General features: G+C 45.3%; 1 protein-coding gene across 5 annotated transcripts in view; it reads left to right on the top strand.

Annotated features, from left to right (window-relative positions):
• The window catches only part of LOC137622931 (uncharacterized), a 615,385-nt gene that overhangs the window by 235,408 nt on the left and 354,905 nt on the right, over window positions 1–25,072 (top strand). For all 5 annotated transcript variants that reach the window (XM_068353504.1, XM_068353501.1, XM_068353500.1 and 2 more), the window contains 2 exons: window positions 15,579–15,671; window positions 16,017–16,130. In XM_068353504.1, coding sequence (XP_068209605.1) covers window positions 15,579–15,671; window positions 16,017–16,130 — 207 coding nt within the window. The remainder of the gene's footprint in view (window positions 1–15,578; window positions 15,672–16,016; window positions 16,131–25,072) is intronic.

Genomic DNA, 25,072 nt, shown 5'->3' with positions numbered 1-25,072 from the left:
TGGTTCATGGCAATCCCGGTCAAATCAGCATGCCAGTCCTCTGCGTGTATGGCCTGCTTTATGCAAAGAGGTATTTTACTTTTAAAAATCTCATTTTGTAATCCCATGCTTATTTTTCTTTTAATTTCCGTGTCGTGCTTGGGAAACACTAACTGTCTGTCCTAAGTCTTTATATTCATTAACAATATATAGACGTTCGTCCATAGCCTTTATTTGTTGTCTGCATTTTGATTGAACATTAACTTAGTTTTGTATGCATTTTAGTCCTATACTTTTGTTTTACCTAGCATTAAGAATTTGATTTATAGTAACTGGCAACAGCTTTGGGATAGTATAGTTGAAAATAAGTTGAGAGAAATAACAAATGTTATATCCCATTGGTGGTGTAACATGATGGCGCGGAAGAGGGAGACTACTTAGTCGTCTCTGCATTGGTTATACTCGGTTGACACACAAGTTTCTGCTAACTGGCCAACACCAGCCATATTGTGATGGCTGTTTGGTGCCCTTGACAGTGAGGCATTTGTTGACAAAATGCCCCACTTATAGCACCGAAAGAATTAGGTATCTGTTTGAGGCTCAACGTAACGATGGCAGGTTCATCCGTGCCAAGATTCTTGGGCAGGATGTGCTGTACTATGCCAGCAGCATTTTTAGCTTTATTTCTGAAGCAGGTCTTCTAAAGCTATTTAAATTTCAAAAGGACATCTTTGCTTTTAGGCTTTAAATTGAATACTCTAATTCTTTATAACAAACGATCTTGACGTCAATGACCTTTGATGGCAGGATGCAAAAGAATTTTAAATCAATCGTTCAATCAATTCTCTATTCAAATCTTCTTTTGCTCCAAATAAAACTATGTCATATGCAAATCTTAAGTTGTTAAGGTATTCCCCATTAATATTAATTCACTCTTTTCAATATTAATCTTACCCGATGATCATGTAGCTGTCAACTCTGTTGCCCGACAGAAATCTACGGTCGGGATACGCCAGCGATCGCTATACAGGTGGGGGTGTACACAACAGCGCCATCTGTGAGCAGGTACTCAAGTACTTCTTGTCAACAAGAACTCAATTTTTCCTCTGTCGTGCCTCCGGCTAGACCTACTTGGATACGCTGTTGATTCTGGAGTTATTGTTCACGATTTGGTGATGTATTTGCTCTAGAGTTTAGCCTTCGCTATTCAGGAAGCTTTATCATTAGCTTAGCAAGCTTTTGGAATTAATTTGATTTAATTATGGTGACGAATACCTGGGTATGGCGAAGAGAGCATAGACTCTCTTTCATTTTTTATATCTCTCCGCCATTTATAGGCCTCTTCGATTAACTTTCCTTTTATTATAAACTTATAAAATTTTTTTTTTTTTTTATGTTTGTTTATATGCGACCTTTCCTAATAGTAGGCGGTCCTTACTTGGAACCGAAGTTAATTAACATTGAGCTCGTCATATCGTTTTTCATGTTAAGAATTTATGCTATTTTAATTTTAATGTTTTTGAAAGAATTTCTTTGATAGTCTCGTACTTTTTCAAAGTTGAACTAACGTTTTGTTTAGTCTCCGCAGTTGTTGACGTTCAGAACGTTCAACTTGCGCTCTATCGTTACGATAGAGAGAGAGTTTTTCACGGTTTCACGTTGCAGTAAGAGTAAACCGATTCTAGCGTTTCGTTCATTCTTTCTTAGCTTAAATGGTTGTAATTCTAATAAAGGAACTTTTTATTTGGGAAACCTTTAAGTTTTTTTCCTTTAACAAATAATATTTTTTAACGATATATATAATTGGGCTCATCTCTCAGGTTCTAAGTCAAGAGAGAGAGAGAGAGAGATAGAGACGGAGGGAGAGAGAGGAGGATAAACGTTTCGTTCAAGCGGGTAACGTTGTTCTCGTTTTTTGCTCTTCTCCCTAGTCGATATAGGGGAAGAAGGTAAAACGTTTCTAGAGTTTTATTCTTGTTCCCAGGCTTTATGCGGTGAGAGATTTTAAACGTAGTTTATTTGATCTAGTGTTTAGTCTCTTTTCCAGCCACTGAATTCTTTTATCTTTCATTATGTTTTTCTGTTACATTGTAATACTGTTTTCGCAATTACTACCTTTTAATGAAGGATAGGATTGCGTGTTTCAGGTACAAACCACTTAATGTTTCGAGTTCAGTGAAATAAGTGCAAACAGAAAATCAAAAGTGATAAAGTGATATGCGCAAAGTGTTACAGTGTTGCGTTCGAGGGTTCGTCTGTTCGTGCCAGTTGTTCACCTAGTCCGATACCTCTTACAAGCTCCCAAGCCCAGGGGAGAAGTAATGTCGAAGGACTTATGGGTTCCTCAGGCCTTGATCGACGAACAGACGTTTCCCTCCGTGGTTTCGGGTGTATCTACACACGTTGCCGACGTGATCACCCCACCCACACAAAGACGAGAGAGCCCATTTATTCCTCGTCTGCGGAAGAGGTTTCTCGCAGAAACCATGGATCAATCTTGCAGCTTTTAAGTGCAAGTCGGTCCCTTCCGCACAAGTCCAACGGCCTAGGTGTAGCCACTGGGTCAGTTCGGACTCGCTGCAGTACGACAACTGCACACCTCCTAAGAGAGGCTAGGTGGTACCGCAACAGGCAGTAACTCCGTCTGTTGCCGCACCAGCTGTTTTAGACCCTCAGTCACAACGGACAGTAGCTCCGTTTGTTGTTGTCTTTCATAGACCCTAGTGGTCCATGCTGCAGACTATACAGTCTCAGCTTGCTCCTTCAGTATGATGACTCCCACACACAGAGCACTCCGTTGCCGTGCGGGAGCTACCACAAGCTGCCGTGTTTTGACACGGTGTGTCAGCCTCCGCAACACACTGTGGTTACCGCCACTCGCCAGCAGCAAACTAGTCAGGCAGGAGTTGAGGCTTCCCCACACAAGTTGTTGCCAACTCACAAACTGTCATGCAGTTACATGACGTTGCCTTCTGGTCTGCTACTTTTACACCAGTGCTGTATGTCCTCACGCTCCTGTTGTGGTTGACAGTTCAGTTTTTGACAGTTCACAGACTGTCAAGCAGTTTCATAACGTTGCCTTCTGGTCTGCTGCTTTTGCACCAGTGAAACCCTCACTGAGAGAACTTAGCTTTTCTCGGATATGGTTCCTGTAGATGAGAAAGTGCTGTTCTCCCTCCTTCTGATATTCCCTTGAGGACTCTGTCATTTGGAGAGGAGCCTTAAGCTGCTTAGCCTCCTATGGACTTTTATTTAAGCATAACATGCTTCCAGGGAGGGTAAATGGTTCCGCTTCAGTCGCTAACCCCGTCTGTTGCCACACCTGCTCCCATAGACCTTGAGCTTTGTTGCAAGACATGCAGTCCAAGCTTAGTCCTTGATAGAGGATTTTTTTACGGAGTCAGTGTGTCACTGGGAAGACGTTCAACAACCAGCAGAGGTGACTTGTTGTGACGCAGTGCGGCAACCTCAGCAACCCGATAAGGAGTTGTCTGTACTACCCAGACAGTCTAGACAGTTTCGGGTTGTCGCTGTACTTCCTCGCTTCCCCATGGTTGACAGTTCACAGACTGTGCAGCAGTACCATGATCTTGTGTCCGGCTCCGTCAGACGACTGGCTTTTAAGAGCTCCCACAAGTCGTCGCTGTCTGGAGAATCTCAGATGGACTATGGATCTGACCAAGGAACTAGGCCTCCTGGTCAATTTAGAGAAGTCCCTGCTCGTCCCATCCCAGACCATTGTCTACCTGGGTATGGAGATTCAGAGTCGAGCTTTTCGGGCTTTTCCGTCGGCCCCAAGGATCAACCAAGCCCTAGAATGCATCCAGAGCATGCTGAGAAGGAACCGATGCTCAGTCAGGCAGTGGACGAGTCTAACAGGGACACTTTCATCGCTGGCCCTGTTCATCGAGTTAGGGAGACTCCACCTCCGCCCCCTTCAGTATCATCTAGCTGCTCACTGGATAAAGGACATGACGCTAGAGACGGTCTCAGTTCCTGTTTCCGAAGAGATGAGGTCTACTCTAACGTGGTGGAAGAACAGCTTTCTTTTCAAGGAAGGTCTACCTTTGGCTGTTCAGAACCCCGACCGCCGTCTCTTCTCGGACGCATCAGACACGGGCTGGGGTGCGACATTGGACGGACAGGAATGCTCGGGAACATGGAATCAGGAGCAAAGGACACTTCACATCAATTGCAAGGAGTTGTTGGCGGTTCATCTGGCCTTGATAAACTTCAAGTCCCTCCAGCTAAACAAGGTGGTGGAGGTGAACTCCGACAACACCACAGCCTTGGCTTACATCTCCAAGCAGGGAGGGACTCATTCGAGGAAGTTGTTCTAGATCGCAAGGGACCTCCTCATCTGGTCAAAAGATCGAAAGCTCATGCTGGTAACGAGGTTCATTCAGGGCGATATGAATGTCATGGCAGATCGCCTCAGCCGGAAGGGTCAGGTCATCCCCACAGAGTGGACCCTTCACAAGAATGTTTGCAGCAGACTTTGGGCCCGGTGGGGTCAGCCAACCATAGATCTGTTCGCTACCTCGATGACCTAGAGGCTCCCGTTGTATTGTTCTCCGATTCCAGACCCAGCAGCAGTTCACGTGGATGCTTTTCTGCTGGATTGGTCCCATCTCGACCTGTATGCATTCCCGCCGTTCAAGATTGTCAACAGGGTACTTCAGAAGTTCGCCTCTCACAAAGGGACACGGCTGACGTTGGTTGCTCCCCTCTGGCCCGCGAGAGAATGGTTCACAGAGGTACTGCAATGGCTGGTCGACATTCCCAGGACTCTTCCTCTAAGAGTGGACCTTCTACGTCAACCTCACGTAAAGAAGGTTCACCCATACCTCCACGCTCTTCGTCTGACTGCCTTCAGACTATCGAAAGACTCTCAAGAGCTAGAGGCTTTTCGAAGGAGGCAGCCAGAGCGATTGCCAGAGCAAGGAGGACATCCACTCTCAGAGTCTATCAGTCTAAATGGGAAGTCTTCCGAAGCTGGTGCAAGGCCAATGCAGTTTCCTCAACCAGTACCACTGTAACCCAGATTGCTGACTTCCTGTTACATCTAAGGAACGTAAGATCCCTTTCAGCTCTTACGATCAAGGGTTACAGAAGTATGTTGGCAGCGGTTTTCCGCCACAGAGGCTTGGATCTTTCCACCAACAAAGATCTACAGGACCTCCTTAGGTCTTTTGAGACCTCAAAGGAACGTCGGTTGTCCACTCCAGGCTGGAATCTAGACTTGGTCCTTAGGTTCCTTATGTCATCAAGATTTGAACCTCTCCAATCAGCCTCTTTTAAGGACCTCACATTAAAAACTCTTTTCCTCGTGTGCTTGGCAACAGCTAAAAGAGTAAGTGAGATCCACGCCTTCAGCAGGAACATAGTTTTCACATCTGAAACGGCTACATGTTCCTTGCAGCTCGGTTTTTTGCTAAAAACGAGCTTCCTTCACGTCCTTGGCCTAAGTCGTTCGAGATCCCAAGCCTGTCCAACTTGGTGGGGATCGAACTGGAGAGAGTACTTTGCCCAGTTAGAGCTCTTAAGTACTATCTAAAAAGGTCAAAACCTTTACGAGGACAATCAGAAGCCTTATGGTGTGCTATCAAGAAGCCTTCTCTTCCAATGTCTAAGAACTCAGTTTCTTACTACATCAGGCTTCTGATTAGGGAAGCACATTCTCATCTGAAGGAAGAAGACCTTGCTTTGCTGAAGGTAAGGACACATGAAGTGAGAGCTGTGGCTACTTCAGTGGCCTTCAAACAGAACCGTTCTCTGCAGAGTGTTATGGATGCAACCTATTGGAGAAGCAAGTCAGTGTTCGCATCATTCTATCTCAAAGATGTCCAGTCTCTTTACGAGAACTGCTACACCCTGGGACCATTCGTAGCAGCGAGTGCAGTAGTAGGTGAGGGCTCAGCCACTACATTCCCATAATCCCATAACCTTTTTAACCTTTCTCTTGAATACTTTTTATGGGTTGTACGGTCGGCTAAGGAGCCTTCCGCATCCTTGTTGATTTGGCGGGTGGTCAATTCTTTCTTGAGAAGCGCCGAGGTTAGAGGTTGTGATGAGGTCCTTTAGTATGGGTTGCAGCCCTTTATACTTCAGCACCTAAGAGTCGTTCAGCATCCTAAGAGGACCGCTACGCTCAGTAAGGAAGACGTACTTAATAAAGGCAGAGTAATGGTTCAAGTCGTCTTCCTTACCAGGTACTTATTTATTTTATGTTATTATTGAATAACTAATAAAATGAAATACGGGATACTTAGCTTCTTTGTTAACATGTATGCTGGTCTCCACCCACCACCCTGGGTGTGAATCAGCTACATGATCATCGGGTAAGATTAATATTGAAAAATGTTATTTTCATTAGTAAAATAAATTTTTGAATATACTTACCCGATGATCATGAATTTAAGGACCCGCCCTTCCTCCCCATAGAGAACCAGTGGACCGAGGAGAAAATTGAGTTCTTGTTGACAAGAAGTACTTGAGTACCTGCTCACAGATGGCGCTGTTGTGTACACCCCCACCTGTATAGCGATCGCTGGCGTATCCCGACCGTAGATTTCTGTCGGGCAACAGAGTTGACAGCTACATGATCATCGGGTAAGTATATTCAAAAATTTATTTTACTAATGAAAATAACATATTTTCCCAATCTAAGTGTTTAAAAGCTCCATCTAGGCATGCTATGAATAATTTAGGAGAGATGAAATCTCCATATCTAACTCCTTTCTCAATCAGAATTTTATGTAGTTTAGTATTGCTTTACTTCCTCTGTAGATATCTTCAGGCGTTTTAACATAAGATTCATCTATTCCTTGTCTTTGAAGGGCTTCCATTACTGCTGAGGTTTTGACAGAATCAAAAGCTTTCTCATAATCTATAAATGCCATGCGTAGTGTTTTGTCATACTCTTGATTTTTACATTAGCTGGTTAATCTCATGGATATGGTCAGTTGTTGAATATTTGCTTCTAAAGCCTGCCTGCTCTCTTGGTTGATTAAAGTCTAGCTGTCTTTCTATTCAGCCTAATATGATCTTTATAAAAATTTCATTCATCACGGAGAATAAAGTTATTGGTTGGCAATTTTTCAGGTATTTTATGTCTCCCTTTTTTTGAATTAGTATAAAGATAAAGTTTTTCCAAGCTGTAGTTATAGAGCATTCTTTCCGACATTCTGTGTAAAGTTCATTGAGTTTTACTACTATGAAATCTCCATCTTTTATTAAATCAATTGCTAGGTCTTTTTTCTGCAGCTTTACCTTTTTTCATGCCTTTTAATACTTTCTTTACATCTACTGTTACGTTTGGTAACAGCTCAGGTGTTACATTTCTATTGGCAGAGTTATTTCTTATATCACTATTTTATATCATTGTATAGAAATCCACTGCAGTTTTTATCACTCCATCTCTTATTGTTATTGTTGATATTCCAATTTAATCATTTAAAACAAACATCTGCTGGCACCCTGTTCCACTCGTTCTTTTCTTCAATTTGATGCTTCCTTTCTTCAGTGTTTCTTCACTTTTGTTCCGATTGTATTTACGAATATCTTGGGTTTTTAGTTTATTGTTTTGTATAGTTTTAAATCTATTTCATCTCTTCTTAGATTTTACCCTCATTTTCAATCTTTTCTTTATTAGGCTTTTGCTCTTCTCTGATATTTTTCTTTGCTCATAGTTAGGAACTTTTCCACCTATCTCTTGTGCTGATTCCAATGCAAATTTTGTTAAATTAATGTTCATTTCTTCTTTTTTACTTGCTTTCATTTCATCATGTAGCTGGGAGTACCTATTTTGTATTGCTAAACTAAACTAACTAGATTTTCTCTTATTACAATTGTTTATTTTCTTACTTAAAATCAATTTTTCTTTTTATTTCCGTAGATCTAAGCAAATTTTGCCTCTTGCTATTCTATGGTTGCTTGACGTTAACTTGTTTAACACTGATACATCTTTGCCTAAATTAGCTTTTGCCCTTGTAATAAAATCTATTTAATTTCTCGTTTCACAAATGGGGCTTCTCCATGTTCATTTTCAACGTCCTTTTTTTTTTTATTTTTTTTTTTTTTGTAAAAAAAGGTTCTCACGATTTTAAGATTGTTTCTCAGCAAATTCTATAAGTATGTCTCCTCTGCATTCATTGTGCCTACTCCTAATTTACCTACTGCTGATCCTCCAAAACAATGTTATTTATGATAATTTGATCATAGATTAAGATCCCTTTGCTCAATACTGTATCTTACTTCTTTAGGCGAGACGGTCGCTGCTTCATCATTTCTCTCCTTCACTAACTCTGCTAATATTGCCGATATTACCCACTTCTGAACTCTTATTAGAGCAAATGTTTTTCTTCCTTGTGTTAGCAAGTTTTTTAAATTGTCTTTTCCTCTTTGGCATGATGAAATTCTTGCCGAAAAGAAGAAAAACATGTGTAAAATCGAGTGAATGTCAGAGGTCAAACTCAAATGTGTACTCTCTCTGAGGTTTGTGCTAGCTTTGAAGGATGAAGGGTGTAATTACCGTGTAATACTTCGTCTTGTGACTCATGGAATCTATACAGATGTCATTGCTAACAATTTTTTTTATATTAACATGTAATAATTATCGAAATTTACAACAGAAAAAAATACTGCATTTTCTTGTAGGGATCAATGTTTTTGGTTTATTGAGTTACTTTTACTCAATAAACCAAAGTAAGAGGAATTTTGACAAAATACTTTGTATACGCATTCTCTATTGCCATACGAAGCTCTGTGAATTTTTTCAGGATTTTGTGTTATTCGTCCTATACCCCATATATTGGCATAATGTTCAGGGCCCTTAAGGATAACGGTCTATATACCAATGCTTCTGGACAGTACTGTAATGACATTACAACTGGTTATCCTATAATATGATATAACTTGTTTTTCCAGTCTCACCTCTTCCGACTACCTGCTGATAAAGTACAGTATTCACCAACGTATGGCTTTTTTTCACTAAAGTGTCCACTGCACTAGTATCCGAAGAATCCTCCACAGTAAAAAACTTAAATCATCTGATTACAAACTTAAAATCTCTACACATCCATCATCAATGCACCCTTCACCTGGCAATCCCTGGCAAATCACTTCAGTTTTTATAAAATGTCTACTGGAAGACTTTCTTTGTCCCATCAGAAATACCTTATCAATCGGGGCAATATCAACCTCCGACCTTCATATAATACCAGATGTTGCTACAAACTGTGATGAGAATGCATCTTTGTAACACTTTTACTCTTGTGAGGCTGCCTAAACAAGCAAAACTTTCTTTATACTTTATCATTTTTGCCCTCGCTCAAAACTCTGTTCAGTGTTCAGTAACACTGCCAGTAATTATGCCCAATATGTAATAATAAAGTAGTCAACACCATCAGCAAGGTCAAATGTGGATTGTATATTATGAAACACACTAGTATTTGTTTGTAACTCTCAAGTCCCTCCTTCCAAAAAGGTGCCTTAATCTGTTATTATTCCTTTTTAGGTATTGATAGCAGGAGTGGTCTGTAATGCTGCTCTGTATTCATATTATCTTGCCTTTTAACTAGAAGTATGCTACTGTGTTGTTATATGAGAGGGTGTCATAGACATTAATAGTTCACAGTAGCGATTAAAATGGAATGGGACTGTGTTCGAGTTTAGTCTGAATGGTTCCAGAAATACAGTATCAAAACCCTTTCCAAGAAGGAGAGATTTAGGCATTACTGTTGTTGATGAGAAAATTTTCGATAACAAAATTTTGTCACAGTGCAGGTTTACAATTGGTGATTTTTTAGACATTGTTATTGTGGGCCCACAGAGACCTGCACAGCGTCGTTTGTGGCCATACTGTTCCACGGTCAGGAAAGTTTAAGTGACTTTGCAGCCTGATGGTGGACGGGAGATTGATGAGGACAGTATTGATTTAGGGAAAATTATTGCCGTACAGTATTTTTCACAGTTATATGTTCTTCATAGATGGCTCATTAGATAGAAAGTGTTCAAGTTTATTACTGGTCATTACAGATGTCATAAAACCATAGTGTTGCGGGGTTCTCCTTTAAACTTAGTTCTGTAGTAATGTTTCCTTTGTTTTGGAGGCTGACTATGTTGAGAATCCTAATATTTCTAAGTCTTTCAAATCCTTAGGATCTGTAGTCATGGTCTTGTTAGGATTTTAAAGTTCCGTTTTGTAACTGTGTAGTGGTATATCTTGCATGTAACTTAGTATTTTTCTCTTGCTTGTACAATATGCAGTAAGACTATTCTGAAGTGGTCGTTTCTTTTTTTTTATCTTATCTTGAGGCTGGAGTGTAAAGGGATGCTAATTTGGCCTTTAATTGATTATTTGAATTGACAAAACAATGTTAATGTATTCCGAACAGTTTTTTTTGTTTCATTTACAATTAAGTATTTTTTTTGTTTTTATGAAGACTGAAATTTATTCCAGTTCCTTACACCATGATGTCCCTTTCTCAGCCACTGTATTTTAATCTTTCTTATGAGTCATTTATCATAATTTTTTCCTCCCACACTGTGTTGTTGTCAGTATAAAAAAAATTCTTTCCCTTTCACCTAATGTTCTGATATTTTTTCCCAAGTTTAAAACCATCTTACCTAAAGAATATAGAGCTATATCTATTAATGCTGCTAACTTCTCAGAAATGAATCAACGATAATCTTACACGTTTATTCAGCAAGCCCAAGGCAAGGGAAGATAAGAAGGAAGTAAGATTCTAGCTGGGTCCCCTTGCCCAGTATAAATCAAGGGGTGGTGCCCAGTGTTCCGTTCTCTTGACCTGTTACTTGGTTTTGTGTATTCCACCGTTGTATATATGTTGTTTAGTGAACGTCGGGTTGTGGTCGGCATTCGGACACTAGGCAGTTCGGGTGCTACCTTTGGCCACAGTCCGCAAACCACTACAATGTGGTGCCGCATGTGGGCCCCCACCCTTCTTTCGATGCATCCGAATAGAGCATCAATTCTGGGAGAGGTACAAGAAGGTCTGTCCCTCTGAGGAGTTTCTTGTCTGCCACCTACCATTGAAGGTCTGTCAGCTGCTCTGGAGATCAAAGTATCCGGGAAATCAATGTTCTGATTCCACCTGGATTGCGGCCACTTAAGAGATCGAATTCTGAGATGGCTGTTGGGCACTAGACGGATCAGAGATGGCAGGTGACCCAGGAGACATAACCACTGCTGGCTGGAAGCTCTTCTCGTATGAAGAAGGGGCTTGTTACCCTCCTCAGCGTCTGTATTCTGTCATCTGATGGAAAGACTTTCTGTTGTTTGGTGTTTATGATCATGCCTAGGTATACCAGTCTCTGAGAGGGAAGCAGAGATGACTTCTCAAGGTTTACCATGATCCCCGGTTCTGTTGCCAAAGGGCTGCCATCAAGTCTGCTAGGATCAGCCGATTCCTTGAGCCCAAGATGACACTAGGGCGAACACCTTCGTGAATACCTAGGGTGCTGGGGAAAGACTGAAGTAGAGCACCTTGAACCAGTATTGTCTGTTCTAGTGTATGATCCAGAGATACTTCCTTGTAGACTGATGGACTGGGACCTAGAAGTATGCATCTTTGAGATACAGTGTGCACATGAACTCCTATGGTTTCACCGCTTGTCTGACCGTGTCTGCTGTCTCTATGCTGAACGGAGTAGAACAAACTTGTTCAGGGCTGTGAGGTCGATGACTGTTCTCCAGCTTCTAGATGCCTTTTTAACAAGAAAGAGTCGATTGAAAAAGCTTGGGGAGCTGTGAAGGACCTCTTGGAGAGCGCCCTTCTCCACCAACATGGTCTGGACATCGGCCCAGAGGGCCAGTTCCTTTGCAGATCCCTTCGCAAAGGAGTTTGATGGGACTGGATCCCAAATCAGTGGAGGTAGAGATTGAATGAATGGGACGCGATACTCTGAACGAATCAAGGAGCATGTCTAGGGTTTGACCCCATTCTGCAGCCATCTCTGCTAGTGGCATTGCAGGCATCCCCCTACTGGTGGGCAAGTGGGAGTATTGCCCTCCCTAGCGAGAGCAACCTTGGCCGGTCCCTTTGTTGCCCTTTCCTTCTCTGGAGGATTTTGAGCCCTTTGGATCTTCTGCAGGAAAGGGCTTCCTGGATACCTTTTTTGAGGACCCTGCGGTCTTACTGGTCGAGAGTTTGATGACTTTCTGCTTTTTTTACGGTGGGGGTGGGTACTTACCACAGGACCGGGATGTTAAGGCCCTATGGAGAAGGGAGTCCTGATTGGACTTCCTCCATGGTTCAGCCACCCTCTCGACTTTTTCCGGCTTGAATAGGGAAGAGCTGTCCAAGGTTGAGTTCCTGAGCTTAGAGACCTCAGCCTGCAGGATCTGTCTGTGCAACCTTTCGATCGCCGCATCGAAGCGCCTAAGTATCGTGTTCGTCCTCAAGTTAACAACCTGGTGAGCAAGGAACTCTATGGTCCAGATTCCTGATAAAGGGAAGGTTTCCATGGATTTCCTCATAGAATCTTTGGACCAATCTTAGACACAGATCCAGCCACGATGTAGCCTGCATGGTTTACTTCACTTCCTTCTCCATGTTTAGGATCTCGGTCGCTGAAAAGGAGGCTAAGAGCCCAGAAACACTCTTAAACAAGACTCCCCTTGAGAGAGCCTCTACGGAGGAATCCAGAGGCAAAGCGGGAAGAGGCTCGTCCGTGACTTCATGGTCGCTGTCATCTCCTTCGACCAGGGCAAAGCCACACTGGCCTAAGTCACCATTGGGTGTCATATACATGCTCAAGGGCAGTGTCCTTACCCTCCTGAGAGGCCGTTTCCGTGTCAGCTAACCCACTGATGTCCCTCAAGCAGGATAGAACCTGCCATAATGCGTATTCCCACTTCTGCGCCGCTTTAGAGTTGAACTTTAGACTGGCAGCCCTTGGGAGGTAGTCATCTTCGGAGTTCAGTTCATCTTCCACCTCCGAGCTCATACCTATAGGTCGTCAACTGAAGGTACGCCAACTGCAGATAACCCTGCTTCCTGGGAAATCCCTGGAGCTGTCTCTTGCTAGAGAGCCCTTCTCGCCTTGGCATTCTTCGGCTCCGTCTTCTCATTCTTAGACTCTCTGAGACGGCAGGAATTCCGCCAGGAGTGAAGGTCTGTAAGGTTCCTGTCATCCCGAAGAGGTCTGACCTTCTCTTGCAAAAGGTGCTGATGTAGGTCCTTCTTGTAGTCTGGAGACGGGTCGAAGTTCCGGAGGAACCATCTCTCTAGGAGACGTGCAAAACGTTGTCATAAGTGAGACCTCCCTTGGAGATCGGGAGCCCCTTACACATACAGGAGCGGAGATTATCACATGATGGGAAGTCATTTTCTTCAGTTTCCTCTTTTGCTTCGTCATAAGGACTGGAATCACTTGATGGTGCAAGAAGTCCTACTGGAAGTTAGCGGAAATTTCCACAGCTCCACGCACCTTACTGATGGCCGAGACAAACATCTGAGGGTTTGCAGTCCTGGAAGTGTTAGGAGACTTACTTCTCCAATGGGAGCCTAGGAATAGAAGATACTGTTGCCTGCTTTGATGGAGGAGCTGTCCCTGCGACGGCCTGCTTTACTATTCTCACTAAGGTGTCGAGCCAAGATGGAGGCTTTCCCGCTGCAGAAAGGTCCGAAGTATCCTTTGGGAGGCTAACAGATGGTGATCGCCTCTTTGGGGATTGCGGTCTAGGCACCTGAAAATGAGGAGAGGCAGGTCTCTTCTCCTGGTGAAGCGGCACAAGTATTTCCTCTAAATCTAACCTGAGAAAAAGAAGTAATAGGAGGATACTTCTTTTGAGGTTTCTTAAAGCTAGAAGGGAAGTGAACTGTGCTTGCAATTCTCGGGGGCAAGTCAGAGTTACGCACAGTCCTCTCTGGAATGGTTGCTAATGGTCTGCAATGTTTGTCCAGGTGTTGACGAGCTTCTCAAAGAGGATCGCTCTCGGGAGCATGAATCGTGTGCGGGACCGTGTCTCGACGATAGCACACAGGAGCCTGACGATCACACGCGGGAGCCTGACGATCACACGCGGGAGCCTGACGATCACACGTGGAAGTGTGATGATCATGTGCAAAAGCCTGACGATCGCACGCGGGAGCGTGATGATCATGTGCGAGAGCCTGACGATCGCACACGGGAGCCTGACAATCGTGCGTGGGAGCTTGCTAGTCTCGTTGACGGCGATCCTCTTCAGGGGAGTCACACTGCAAAGGACTGGAAGACGAGGAGGATTGGCACCATCTAATAGTCCTAGATCATTGCTCAACCTCATCTTCTGATGGGGTAAGACCAGAGACTTCGGCGGGAGCAGGAGCAGGCGAGAGCTAAAGATTCGCTTCGCAGACTGCAAGGGCGTCAACCACAGCACTCGCAGAAGACAGAACATCTACCCCTGAGGAAACCATAGAACATCTCTCGTCCCCCAGATGTAGAAGTTCCCACAACACATCCTTCGAAGGTGGGCTTGCAACCCCCACTAACGGCCAACCCTGTAACAAATCAGAAAGAGAAAAGAATCCCCCCGAGGGTAAAGGCAGAGCTGCTTCCTTAGGGTGAGCAGCTTCTTCTCTGGAACCCAGGGGTTGGCCTTGTGTTAGCTGGTCAGCATTCCTACTTGACCGATCCTCAGAAGAGACTGATCGAGCAGGAGATTCGGGAAGAGATCTGGGTATCAAGGAAGGGTTCAGAGGTTTCCTTGACCTCGAAAAAGACCCCGAAGGTGAAGATTCTCTCTTAGAATTTTTCCTTTGCCAGTACCCAAATCTCTCCCACTGGGAGGAAGACAACTCCTGGCATTCATTGCAGGTGTTATCGTGGTCACAATGCTTTCTTCTGCAGGCCGGACACACGAATGGGGTCAGTTTTGGCGAAGGACATAAAGGTCCCACGCAGGAGTGTCCTTCAGGTCCGCATGATGGGTGGCAGCACGAAGAATGGAGCACACCTGAAAAGAAAAAGGAGAGAAGTTTTAATCAAAATGGCAAGTCTGTTGTGAGGCTGAGAGCTGTAATGTCTGTTCTCTGCAGAGCTATAAGAGAAAGTGAGTCGGACACTGGTGTGTGAGTGAATGGGTTAGCTGGCTACCCCTGCAACCCTACCCCCGCTAACTAGCGGTCGGCAGTTATACCCCGCTTAAAAGACTTTATGGCTCGTCTTCCAGTTTTGCCAAAAGTAAATCCCTATAAATAGCAAAGGGTTTGTATTTAGTGTCAGAGCAATTAAGATTTAGACACCTATGATACAGGAATGGCTGATATGCACTTGCCAAAATCATCAAAGAAAAAGCAGTGTGTGATTCCAGTGGCATATTTTAATTCATCACAGAAGCTGGCCTTTTGCAAGAGATTTAATTCTGAAATTTTGTAGTTTTAAAGTTTTTAATATAAAGATGTATAGATAAAATAATGTAATCTTTTTATTGATATTATTTCATTTACCATTTAAGTTATGATGCTGGCTAATCAATCTTTGATTTATGGGGAAGTGTGTGTAAATACACAGATGTTTCCAAGTCGAGGGTTAGGTTTTTACTTTTACTATATTGTTAAAACTCTTCTCATTTGTTTTTCATTTTTCAGGTGAATATGAAACAGTATTTGGAGAGAGATTTCAAGAAATTAGCAATACTTAGAGTATGTGATGGAACAAGAACTTCAAAATATTTCAGAAAGGTAGGGCATTTTATTTAGTAATTTTAACATCTTTTTACTGCAGAAGTAGAAGACAGAAGATTGATTTTAAGATAACTGGTTTCACGATTTCTAGCATTACAGCCCCGATAGTGAGGTTGAATTATCCTTGTTTATGTGATAAATTCAATTAGTATTAAGGGTCAACAATTTGTATTTTTCTGATGGGGAATAATTTTCATTTAATTTCAAGCTCAGAAGTATTTGTCTTGGGGTATTGCTTTTTATCAAATTATTACTAAAGATGTTTTCAGCTTTTGGTTAAACTTTAATTTTGAATGTTAATTTTTCATTGTAAAGGTTATTTGAATTATTTTTTTTTTTCAGTGGGATATAGATGAAAGTAGTGAAGAGGATGAGGAGGAAGTCTGTACACCACTTAATTCCGAGGAAGTAGATATTCTTGTCTTTACAAATGTTGATATGCTTCAGAATGTCAATGTAAGTTAAACTTATTTATATCGTCAGCTAGAAATTATGTCCTCATCCTTGCACTTCATAAGAAAAATATTTAGCTCTTAAATTTTATGGTGATTGTAATCGAGTAGACATGTAGACTGTTGAAGGTAACTTGCCAAGAAATGCATAATTAAATGCTAGTGGTAGCAGTTATTGCTTTCTCTTTTGCTGAAACAAGCATTGCTATTGACAAGAATGCTCCCATTTGTATGAATATCATAAGTAACTTCTTAGGCTGTCTGATAGTCAAAGGCTGAAGTGTCATTATCATCATTCCCTCTATAAACATGTAGCCTAGTCTTCTCCTGATTTCCCTTGAACTAAAAGTAATCTTCTTTTGCTCAATGAACTTCATTATGATTAAGATACATACTTTTCAGAAAGGAACAGTGAGGCATAAGCACTCCTCATAAGATTTTCTATATTAAGAACTTGTCCCTGACACGAGACACACCCAAAAAAAATTTTGTGTGCAATAGTGCAGCCAGCAACTGCTAAAAATTTGGAGAAGACATTTTAAACCCACTAAAATAACTAGAAGTGGACATAAAACCTGGCATCTGTAGCTGCGGAGCGCATGTATTTACGCATCACTGTTGACTTTTAAGACTTAGGAAGTGATATGGCATTCGCAGCATGTTATTGTTGTTAGATGCTGGTTTTGTTGCTTTAATACAGGTATTAGTGTATTGGTGGGAAATAAAATATAATAGAGGTATTAGTGTATTGGTGGGAAATAAAATAGGATATTTCTTACTTTCAAGGAATAAAGTTGAAATTCCAAACTTCCAGAGCTGAAAGCAGTTTGAACATTAGGAGAGATTCATAGAAATTAAGTTTAACAGTTTCAACTTAGCTTTACAGTATGAAGATTCCTTATTTACTGCCAGTTAGTTTAATTGGAAAAATTGTGCAGTACTATTTTTTTTTTAAAATTGACATTGGCCTACTTACAATCATTGGTTTTCTTGTTTATTATTATTGGTAGTTGCTTAGCTTAACGTTAGTTTATTTTTTAATTGCCTATTAATTGTAAATCAATCTATGAATTATTGCTTTGGTATTGTTTGTCACTACATATTTGATGTTTTATTGATTATCCATTCCTCTGTTCATTCGTGATGATAAGTTTTGTATTTGTTCCTATGTGCATAGAAACCTTTTGTCCATTAAGTATGAAATATGTTTTCAGTGCGAGTTGGAGTAGCCAGTGAAATAATTAATTAGTTAGTTAATGACAGGTGGTAAACTAGGGTGAGGAGGTCTGCCCCTTCACCTTTCAAGAGCTCTTAACTTATGTTTTCAGCTGCAACGAATACTTTCTTTGTCTTATAGGAAGTGAATGCTGGCTGTTGATGGCTATAGTTGTGAAGCAAGAGATTCACACACTGTTCTTCTGGCTAGGTGCACGATTGTTTGCAATCGCCCAGATGTGCTGAGTATAGATATTGTCTTCCTGCGCAGCGACAGACTTATACTTTGAGGGGAAGGAAGAGAGCATAGCTTCACCAACGCTCTGCTTAGTTCCCTTCCTTGGTCCCCAGGAAGTGTGTGCCAGGAGCCTTTGAAGTTATGTTGGCGTGCTTTTCAGGTTCTGGTGGCTTGTATGATTTCCTAGTGTACATTGCACCACATCAGAGGTGTAAGGGTTTTCTTCATTTATGCATACTACTGACAACTAATTTAACCTGAAAGAGTCTTGGGGCTCCTTAGGTCTTTCAGGTAGTCCACACGTGACTTGTTTTCGACATTTCATTGTCTAAGAAGAGGAGGAGAAAGAGATCGCAGGAATCCAGTCTGTTGTAGTCTTGAGGAAAGAGCTCCTTTCGACAGCCCTGTGTTGGGTCCCCTGAAATGACGTATGTATTTCGGGACCTCGAGTCATGCCCCTGTGGTTTGGGTCCCCGGCTACGAAATGGGACAGGTGTGTATGGAGCTCCATGTTTGTGCCCCCCCCCCCCCCTCCCTGGGCCAATGCACTGGGCCACAGCCCCACAGCATGCCCTTTCAAGTCTCTGGTTACCTGGGTACCTAGGTGGGATCAGTGTATAGCCCTGTCTTTCATCCCTCTATTTCCAATCCACATGGCTCGGGACATCCCCCACCCTGTGTTTCTGGCTTGGATTTCTGGGTACCCCAGTAGCCAGGTGGGAATGTTGTACAGCCCCATATTTCAGTGGCTGGAGCTAGTGCAAAGGGCTGGGACTGTGGCTGTGACTCAGGTTTCCTGACTATCCCAGCAGCCAAATGGAAAAGGAGTGTACGGTCCCGTACACTTTTTGTCCCTTGCTGGAAGGAGGAGCTTTGGCACTCTCCATCTCTCTTTCTACCTATACAGTGGATTCCTGCTCCTTGTGTGTAGTTGAACTCCAAGAGTGGGGTTAGGTGGCTGATGGACCTTTTCTGAATGCTTGAGGCACCGAGCAGTGGCTGTCCCTACACCCCATCTAGCTGAGAGAAGAGTACGAGTACACCTGTCTACCCTGTTCAGTGCTAGGGGCACCCGTTGAGATACTACTGCTAGAGATTTATTGGGTCCTTTGACTGGCCAGACAGTACTACAGTGGATCCCTCTCTCTCTGGTTATGACTCATTTTGTCTGCCTACACATACACCTAATAGTCTGGCCTATGCTTTCCAAATTCTTTTTTGTCCTCATACACCTAACAACGCTAAGTTGTTCCGTAACTGAAATACAAACCATGCTATTTAATATGGGTAATTACTTTCGGCGTAGCTGAAATGACGAGCCATCAGAATTTTAACGAGGGTTTACTACTCACCGCTAGTTAGCGAGGGTGTAGGGAGGGTAGCTTGCTACCCCCCCCCCCCTCACACACACCTGTGCTGAGCTCACTTTGCTCTCGGCTCGGGTGCTAGACGGACGTGTCCGCTGTCACCCTTGCCTTCTCTGACAGCCATTTAACTGATTTTTTGTTTGCTTTTTCTTTGACAGAGTGTTTGTGAAGTTGGCCTCAGTGATGCGGAAGTGTCCCGGTTTACCTGACCGCCCTTGTGGAACTTATATTTCGGAGGTCGAAACGGACCAACACACCTTGTGTTCTTTCTGTAGGGGCCAACGGTGTGATAAGAGTAATGTATGTGGTGAGTGTAGGGAGTGGTTTACCTCCCAGTGGGAGAGGTTTTCCCGGCGCCGGACGAAGAAGTCCAAGCGGGATATTTCTCCTTCGAAGATTTCTTTGAAAGGAGAAAAACCCAAAGGTTCTTTTTCCATGCCCCAAACTTCCTCCGAAGCTCCCACTCGATCGGTTTCTTCCGAGAAACTGTCGAGTGGTAGCGTAGGCCGCAGTTCTGTTGACCGATCTCGGGGTTTGGGAGAGGGAGTTGCCTCCCATATTGATTCTCATGTTAATGTGACTAACCATGATTTGTTGCAGCTTTGGGCTTCCTTGGGGCTTCAGGGTTCGCCCCCCAAGATAGCCTTGTTTGACATAATCAAATTGGGAGCAGCTGCCAAACAATCGCCGACTTTAGCAGAGGTCGATCCTCTGTCTATCGTCGACGTTGTTATGGCAGAGGCTTCTGATGTGTTGGGTCAGACCTCTGCTCCTGATGTTGCTGATGTAGCTGAAGGCTTAGTTCCCCCCTCCGAACATCCTTCGAGGGAGGAACTAAGTCCTACGGTCTCTCCTGCAGGTGATTCTTCCCCTCGGGAGAGTTCACTGACAGAGACTCCTCTTCGGAGGACTGCTAATCAGTCTGCTGACCCCACGGCCCCCAGAGGGCGTATAAGGGGCAAAGCCCGCCTTTCTCTTTGTTGTAGAGGACTTCCTTCGCCTCACAAGGGTGTGAGGAGGCGCCTCTTCGGCTCGTCATCCCCGCAGTCCGCCGCAGAGGAACCTCGTCGTCGATCACCGACCCTGCCAGCTACATCCCTGGACCTCTCTGCAGATCGTTCGCGATCTCCTTCGGTGGAAGGTCGTCCTTGCAAAGGACACGCCGACCTTCCACCCGCCAGACCTGCTGACCTGCCGTCGCTGTTCCTGGCCGCTGATTCGCTGTGGGAGCCCACGAATCCTGTCTTTAAATGGGCATCGGTCCCTTTGGGGCACAAGGGACTTTCTCTCATTCAGACTAAGTCTCTTACGCGCCAGGTATCCCCTGTGCGCCATCGATCTCTTACGCGCCAGTGTGCAATTGCGCGCAAGCGCTCCCCTGTTCCAGATCATGTTAGAGTGCGCCAGTGCTCTCCTGCGCGTCAGTGCTCACCTGCGCGTCAGCGCTCACCTGTGCCCCAATGCTCTCCTGCCCGCCAGCGCGCCACTGCGCGCCCTCATCCTGATACGCGGCATGCGTGCCTATGATCTCCTGCGTGCCAGCATTCTCCTACGCGCCGGCACTCTCCTGTGCGCCAACGATCTCCTGCACGCCCACGATCTTCGATCTGGGTGCAAAGGGGAAGATAATCTCTTCCCCTGCTCGCCAGCACGCCTTCTTTCACCTACGCGCCATCCCGCGCAGTCTCCATCGCGCGCCCTGCGCGGCCGCCTGTTGCTGTTGAGGATGTGCGCCCTCATGCGCGCCCACGTGCAAGGGATATTTCCCCTGCGCGCGCGCGTGCGCCCAACGTTATCGCCCTCGCGGGCTCAGTGTGATCCTGTGCGCCTGAGGAACAATCGCCTTTGCGCGCGCCCGCTGCTGTCACCAGAACACGCCCCTGCGCGCCATCGATCGCCCACGCCTGCGCGTCATCGCTCGCCAAGCGCTAACGCGCGCCCTCGCCCGCATGCCATCGCTCGCCCGCATGCCATCGCTCGCCCGCGCGCCCTCGCCATCGCCTATGGGCGCCCGCGCGCAAGCACCCGAGCACGATTTAGGTAGAATTCCATCGCGCCAGCGCGACCACCAGCGCGATCCCACGCGCGAGGCTGCAGGACGACGCGCGGCTAGGTCATTGTCATCGCTTCCCCCCCCACCCCCCGCCAGCGCAGAACAGCGCGGTCGCCGGAGGGAGGGAGAACTCCGGATAGGTCCAGGAACCTGCCTTCTTTTCAGGCCAACCCTGCTTTGGTAACTCCTCCTAGGGATCGAACGATCCCCTTCCCTCCAGAGGGAGTTCCTGACAGCACAGCTGTCAGTCGGCAGCCCTGGTTTGGGTCCCTTGTCAGAGCAGTCGTACAGGCTTTTAAGCCTGTTCTCTCTGAACTGGGAAACAAATCAGTGGCAGTTTCGACTCCCCTGAAGAGGAAGAGAGGAGTAGCGGACGTGGTAACTTCTCCAAGGGCGAAGTTGACTCCTCGGAAGTCTTTGAGGAAGGCCTCCTCCCCCCCCCCAGACTTTCTCTCCCTCCCTGTCGGACGAAGATTTCCCGTCCTTAGGGGAGTCCCGTGAGGTGAGGCGTTCCCCCATCGCGCCAATGAGGGAAACCCTACCTCGCGCAGAGAAGTCTTCTCGGGTAGGGGTGGAGAAGACCCCGTTCAGCATGGAGATGGCAGACACGGTCAGACTTGCAGTGAGACCTCAAGACTTCATATGTACACTGGATCTGAAGGACGCATACTTCCAGATCCCAGTCCATCCGTCTTCAAGGAAGTACTTAGGATTCTACCTAGACAACAAGATCTACCAGTTCAAGGTGCTGTGTTTCGGTCTCTCCACAGCACCTCAGGTTTTCACCAGTGTTCACCCTGATATCATTGTGGGCACACAGGATCGGCATCCGTCTCCTCCGTTATCTGGATGACTGGCTGATCCTAGCAGACTCGGAGTCAACCCTTCTTCGACACCGAGACAAACTTCTGGGACTTTGCCAGGATCTGGGGATCCTGGTAAATCTCGAGAAGTTTCTCTGCTCCCTACTCAAAGACTGGTATATCTAGGCATGATAATAGACACCAATCTCCACAAAGCCTTCCCATCAGACGACAGGATAGCAAGGCTGAGGAGGGTCGCGAGTCCTTTCCTCAGACGAGAAGAACTCCCAGCCCAATCGTGGCTATGTCTCCTCGGTCACCTCTCATCTCTGGCCCGTCTAGTTCCCAACGGTCGCCTCAGAATGAGATCTCTGCAATGGCGACTCAAGACCTGGTGGAATCAAGGACACGATTCCCCGGACGTCATGATCCCGATGGGTCTTGCGGAACGGACGGATCTTCAGCGGTGGGTGACAGACGAGAACCTACGAAAGGGAGTGGATCATCTCGTCCTCCCCCCGGATTTGATGCTGTTTTCGGACGCCTCAAAGAAAGGGTGGGGGGCCCACGTTCTGCACCACAGAACCTCTGGCCTGTGGTCAGAATCAGAAAAGTGCCTCCATATAAATCTGCTAGAAATGAAGGCCGTATTCCTGGCCCTTCAACAGTTCCAACAATACCTGGCGGGTCACTCTGTGGTGGTGATGAGCGACTACACCACAGTAGTGGCTTAGATCAACAAGCAGGGAGGTACTTTTTCAGAGCAGCTATCCCATCTCGCAGTAAAGATACTGAGATGGACCGAAATCCACTTGATTCCACTATCGGCTCGCTTCATTCCAGGCAAGAGGAATGTGCTCGCCGACAATCTGAGCAGAGCGTCTCAGATAGTGAGTACCGAGTGGTCTTTGGATCATCTAGTAGCCAAGAAAGTCCTGACTTTGTGGGGTTCCCCGATGGTAGATCTGTTCGCTACTGTGCTGAACTTCATGCTTCCGCCGTACTGCTCCCCAATCCCGGATCTTAAGGCACTTTGGCAAGATGCCTTTCAACAACGGTGGGACAACATCGACGTTTACGCCTTTCCCCCGTTCTGTCTGATGAGGAGGGTACTCAACAAGACCAGAATATCGGTCAATCTCTCGATGACCCTGATAGCTCCGCTATGGCATCATGCAGAATGGTTTCTGGACCTTCTGCAACTCCTAACGGAACTCCCGAGAGAACTCCCTCCACGACACGAGCTACTCAAACAACCACACGCCAACATCTTTCACAAAGCCGTAGCTTCGCTTCGACTTCACGCCTGGAGAGTATCCAGCATCTCCTCGCAGAGAGAGGATTTTCGCAACAGGTTGCGAACAGGATGTCTGGACACCCGCGAAGGTCATCCGCAGGGGTCTACCAGGCAAAGTGGAGAGTTTTCTGTGGTTGGTGTCGTGGAAGGGGTATCTCTCCACTCGATGCCACTATTCCAGCAATAGCGGAGTTCTTCGTGTATTTGCAAGAAGAAATGCACCTTTCAGTCTCGACAGTGGAAGGCTATTGCTCAGCCTTAACTTAAGTCTAGCCTTCAGGCTCAAAGGAGTGGACATTTCTTCTTCGCTGGAACTTTCCCTACTCATACGAAGTTATGAACTTACCTGCCCTCAGTCAGAAGTGATACCTCCTCCATGGAACGTGGTTCGAGTTCTCAGGTCTCTGAAGAGACCTCCCTATGAACCATTGCGCCAGGCTTCAGATCGCCACCTGACTTGGAAGACGGTGTTCCTACTAGCTTTGGCCTCGGCCAAGCGAGTCTGTGAACTTCATGGTCTCTCGTATGACATCGCCCATTCAAGGGGATGGGGGGAGTTAATGTTCAGATTCGTCCCCGAGTTTATTGCTAAGACTCAGAATCCGGGAGTGCCGGACCCACGGTTCGACTCTTTCCAGGTTTCGAGTCTTCGTTCTGTAACAGATGACCCAGACCATCTCCTACTGTGCCCAGTAAGAAGTCTGAGGCTATATCTTAAAAGAATGGCTGCAGTTCGTCACCAAGTACAGGCATTGTTTGTAAGCACTGGGAGGACAAGGAGGAGGGTTACCAAGAATACCGTCTCGGCATGGATTCGAAAGGTAATCCATCTATCCCTGAATCCTGACCCTCCTCCGTCACGTCGCCCTAGAGCACATGATGTCAGGGGCTTAGCTACGTCCCTGGCCTTCAAAAAGAACTTCTAAGTGATGCAGGTTCTACAAGCAATGGTGTGGAAGCATCAGACGACCTTCACAGCCCACTACCTGCAAGACGTGACCCACAGGAGGCTCGATACGTTCTCTTTCGGGCCTGTGGTGGCTGCACAACAGCTGGTTTAAACCTCAGGCTCCTTAATGGAAAAGTAGCAGAAGGTTGAGGGCATTGTTATCCGGTCTTAGTCTGCATGAATGAAAAGGTGTGTCTGGCCCTTATTCTTTTCTTCATCCTCCCCTCTCTTGGGGAAAGCAGCATCCTGGGTTCTGTGCACAGCTGACCTCAAACCACTGCAGGTAAACCATGTTTCCTTGTGTTCCTAGTATTAAGCTAATACTGTCACGTCCCTATACCCTGACAAGGTGGTATTGGGAGAGTCCTAGCCTAAAGTTTCCATCTAAAGGACTTCAGGTCAACATCCTAGGACGAGTCACTCTTCTAACCTTCACACACAGCTTACGAAGGCCGCATCCCTTGCATAGCAAGGTGCTAGCGAGGTGCAGGGACTCCTTATTGTTGAGTGCTGACACACTCAGATATTGAGTCCCCGGGCAAAGCCAAAAGTCAGTACTGGCTGGGACTTACCACCCTTCCTAAGGGTCAAGTCACCCATATTAAATAGCGTGGTTTGTATTTCAGTTACAGAACAAATGACAAAGTCGTAGGTAATTTTTATTTTTCCTAACTATACAAACCTTAGCCATTTAATCAAACTTGGCTGCCAGCCCTATCCCCCGTGAAGTCCTATGTCTAAGCAAAGTGAGCTCAGCACAGGTGTGTGTGAGGGGGGGGGGGTAGCAAGCTACCCTCCCTACACCCCCGCTAACTAGCGGTGGGGTAGTAAACCCTCGTTAAAATTCTGATGGCTCGTCATTTCAGCTACGCCGAAAGTAATTACCCATATTAAATAGCTAAGGTTTGTATAATTAGGAAAAACACAAATTACCTACGAATTTGTCATATTACCAAACAATTCTTCATTTCTCCATGAGTTAACTTCACTGTAATTTTTTAGTGGCTACTTTCCTCTTGGTAAG

This window comes from Palaemon carinicauda, chromosome 30 (genome assembly GCF_036898095.1).
Source record: "Palaemon carinicauda isolate YSFRI2023 chromosome 30, ASM3689809v2, whole genome shotgun sequence".
In the NCBI taxonomy this organism is placed as follows: Eukaryota; Metazoa; Arthropoda; class Malacostraca; order Decapoda; family Palaemonidae; genus Palaemon; species Palaemon carinicauda.
This window is presented reverse-complemented; position numbering and strand designations above follow the sequence as displayed.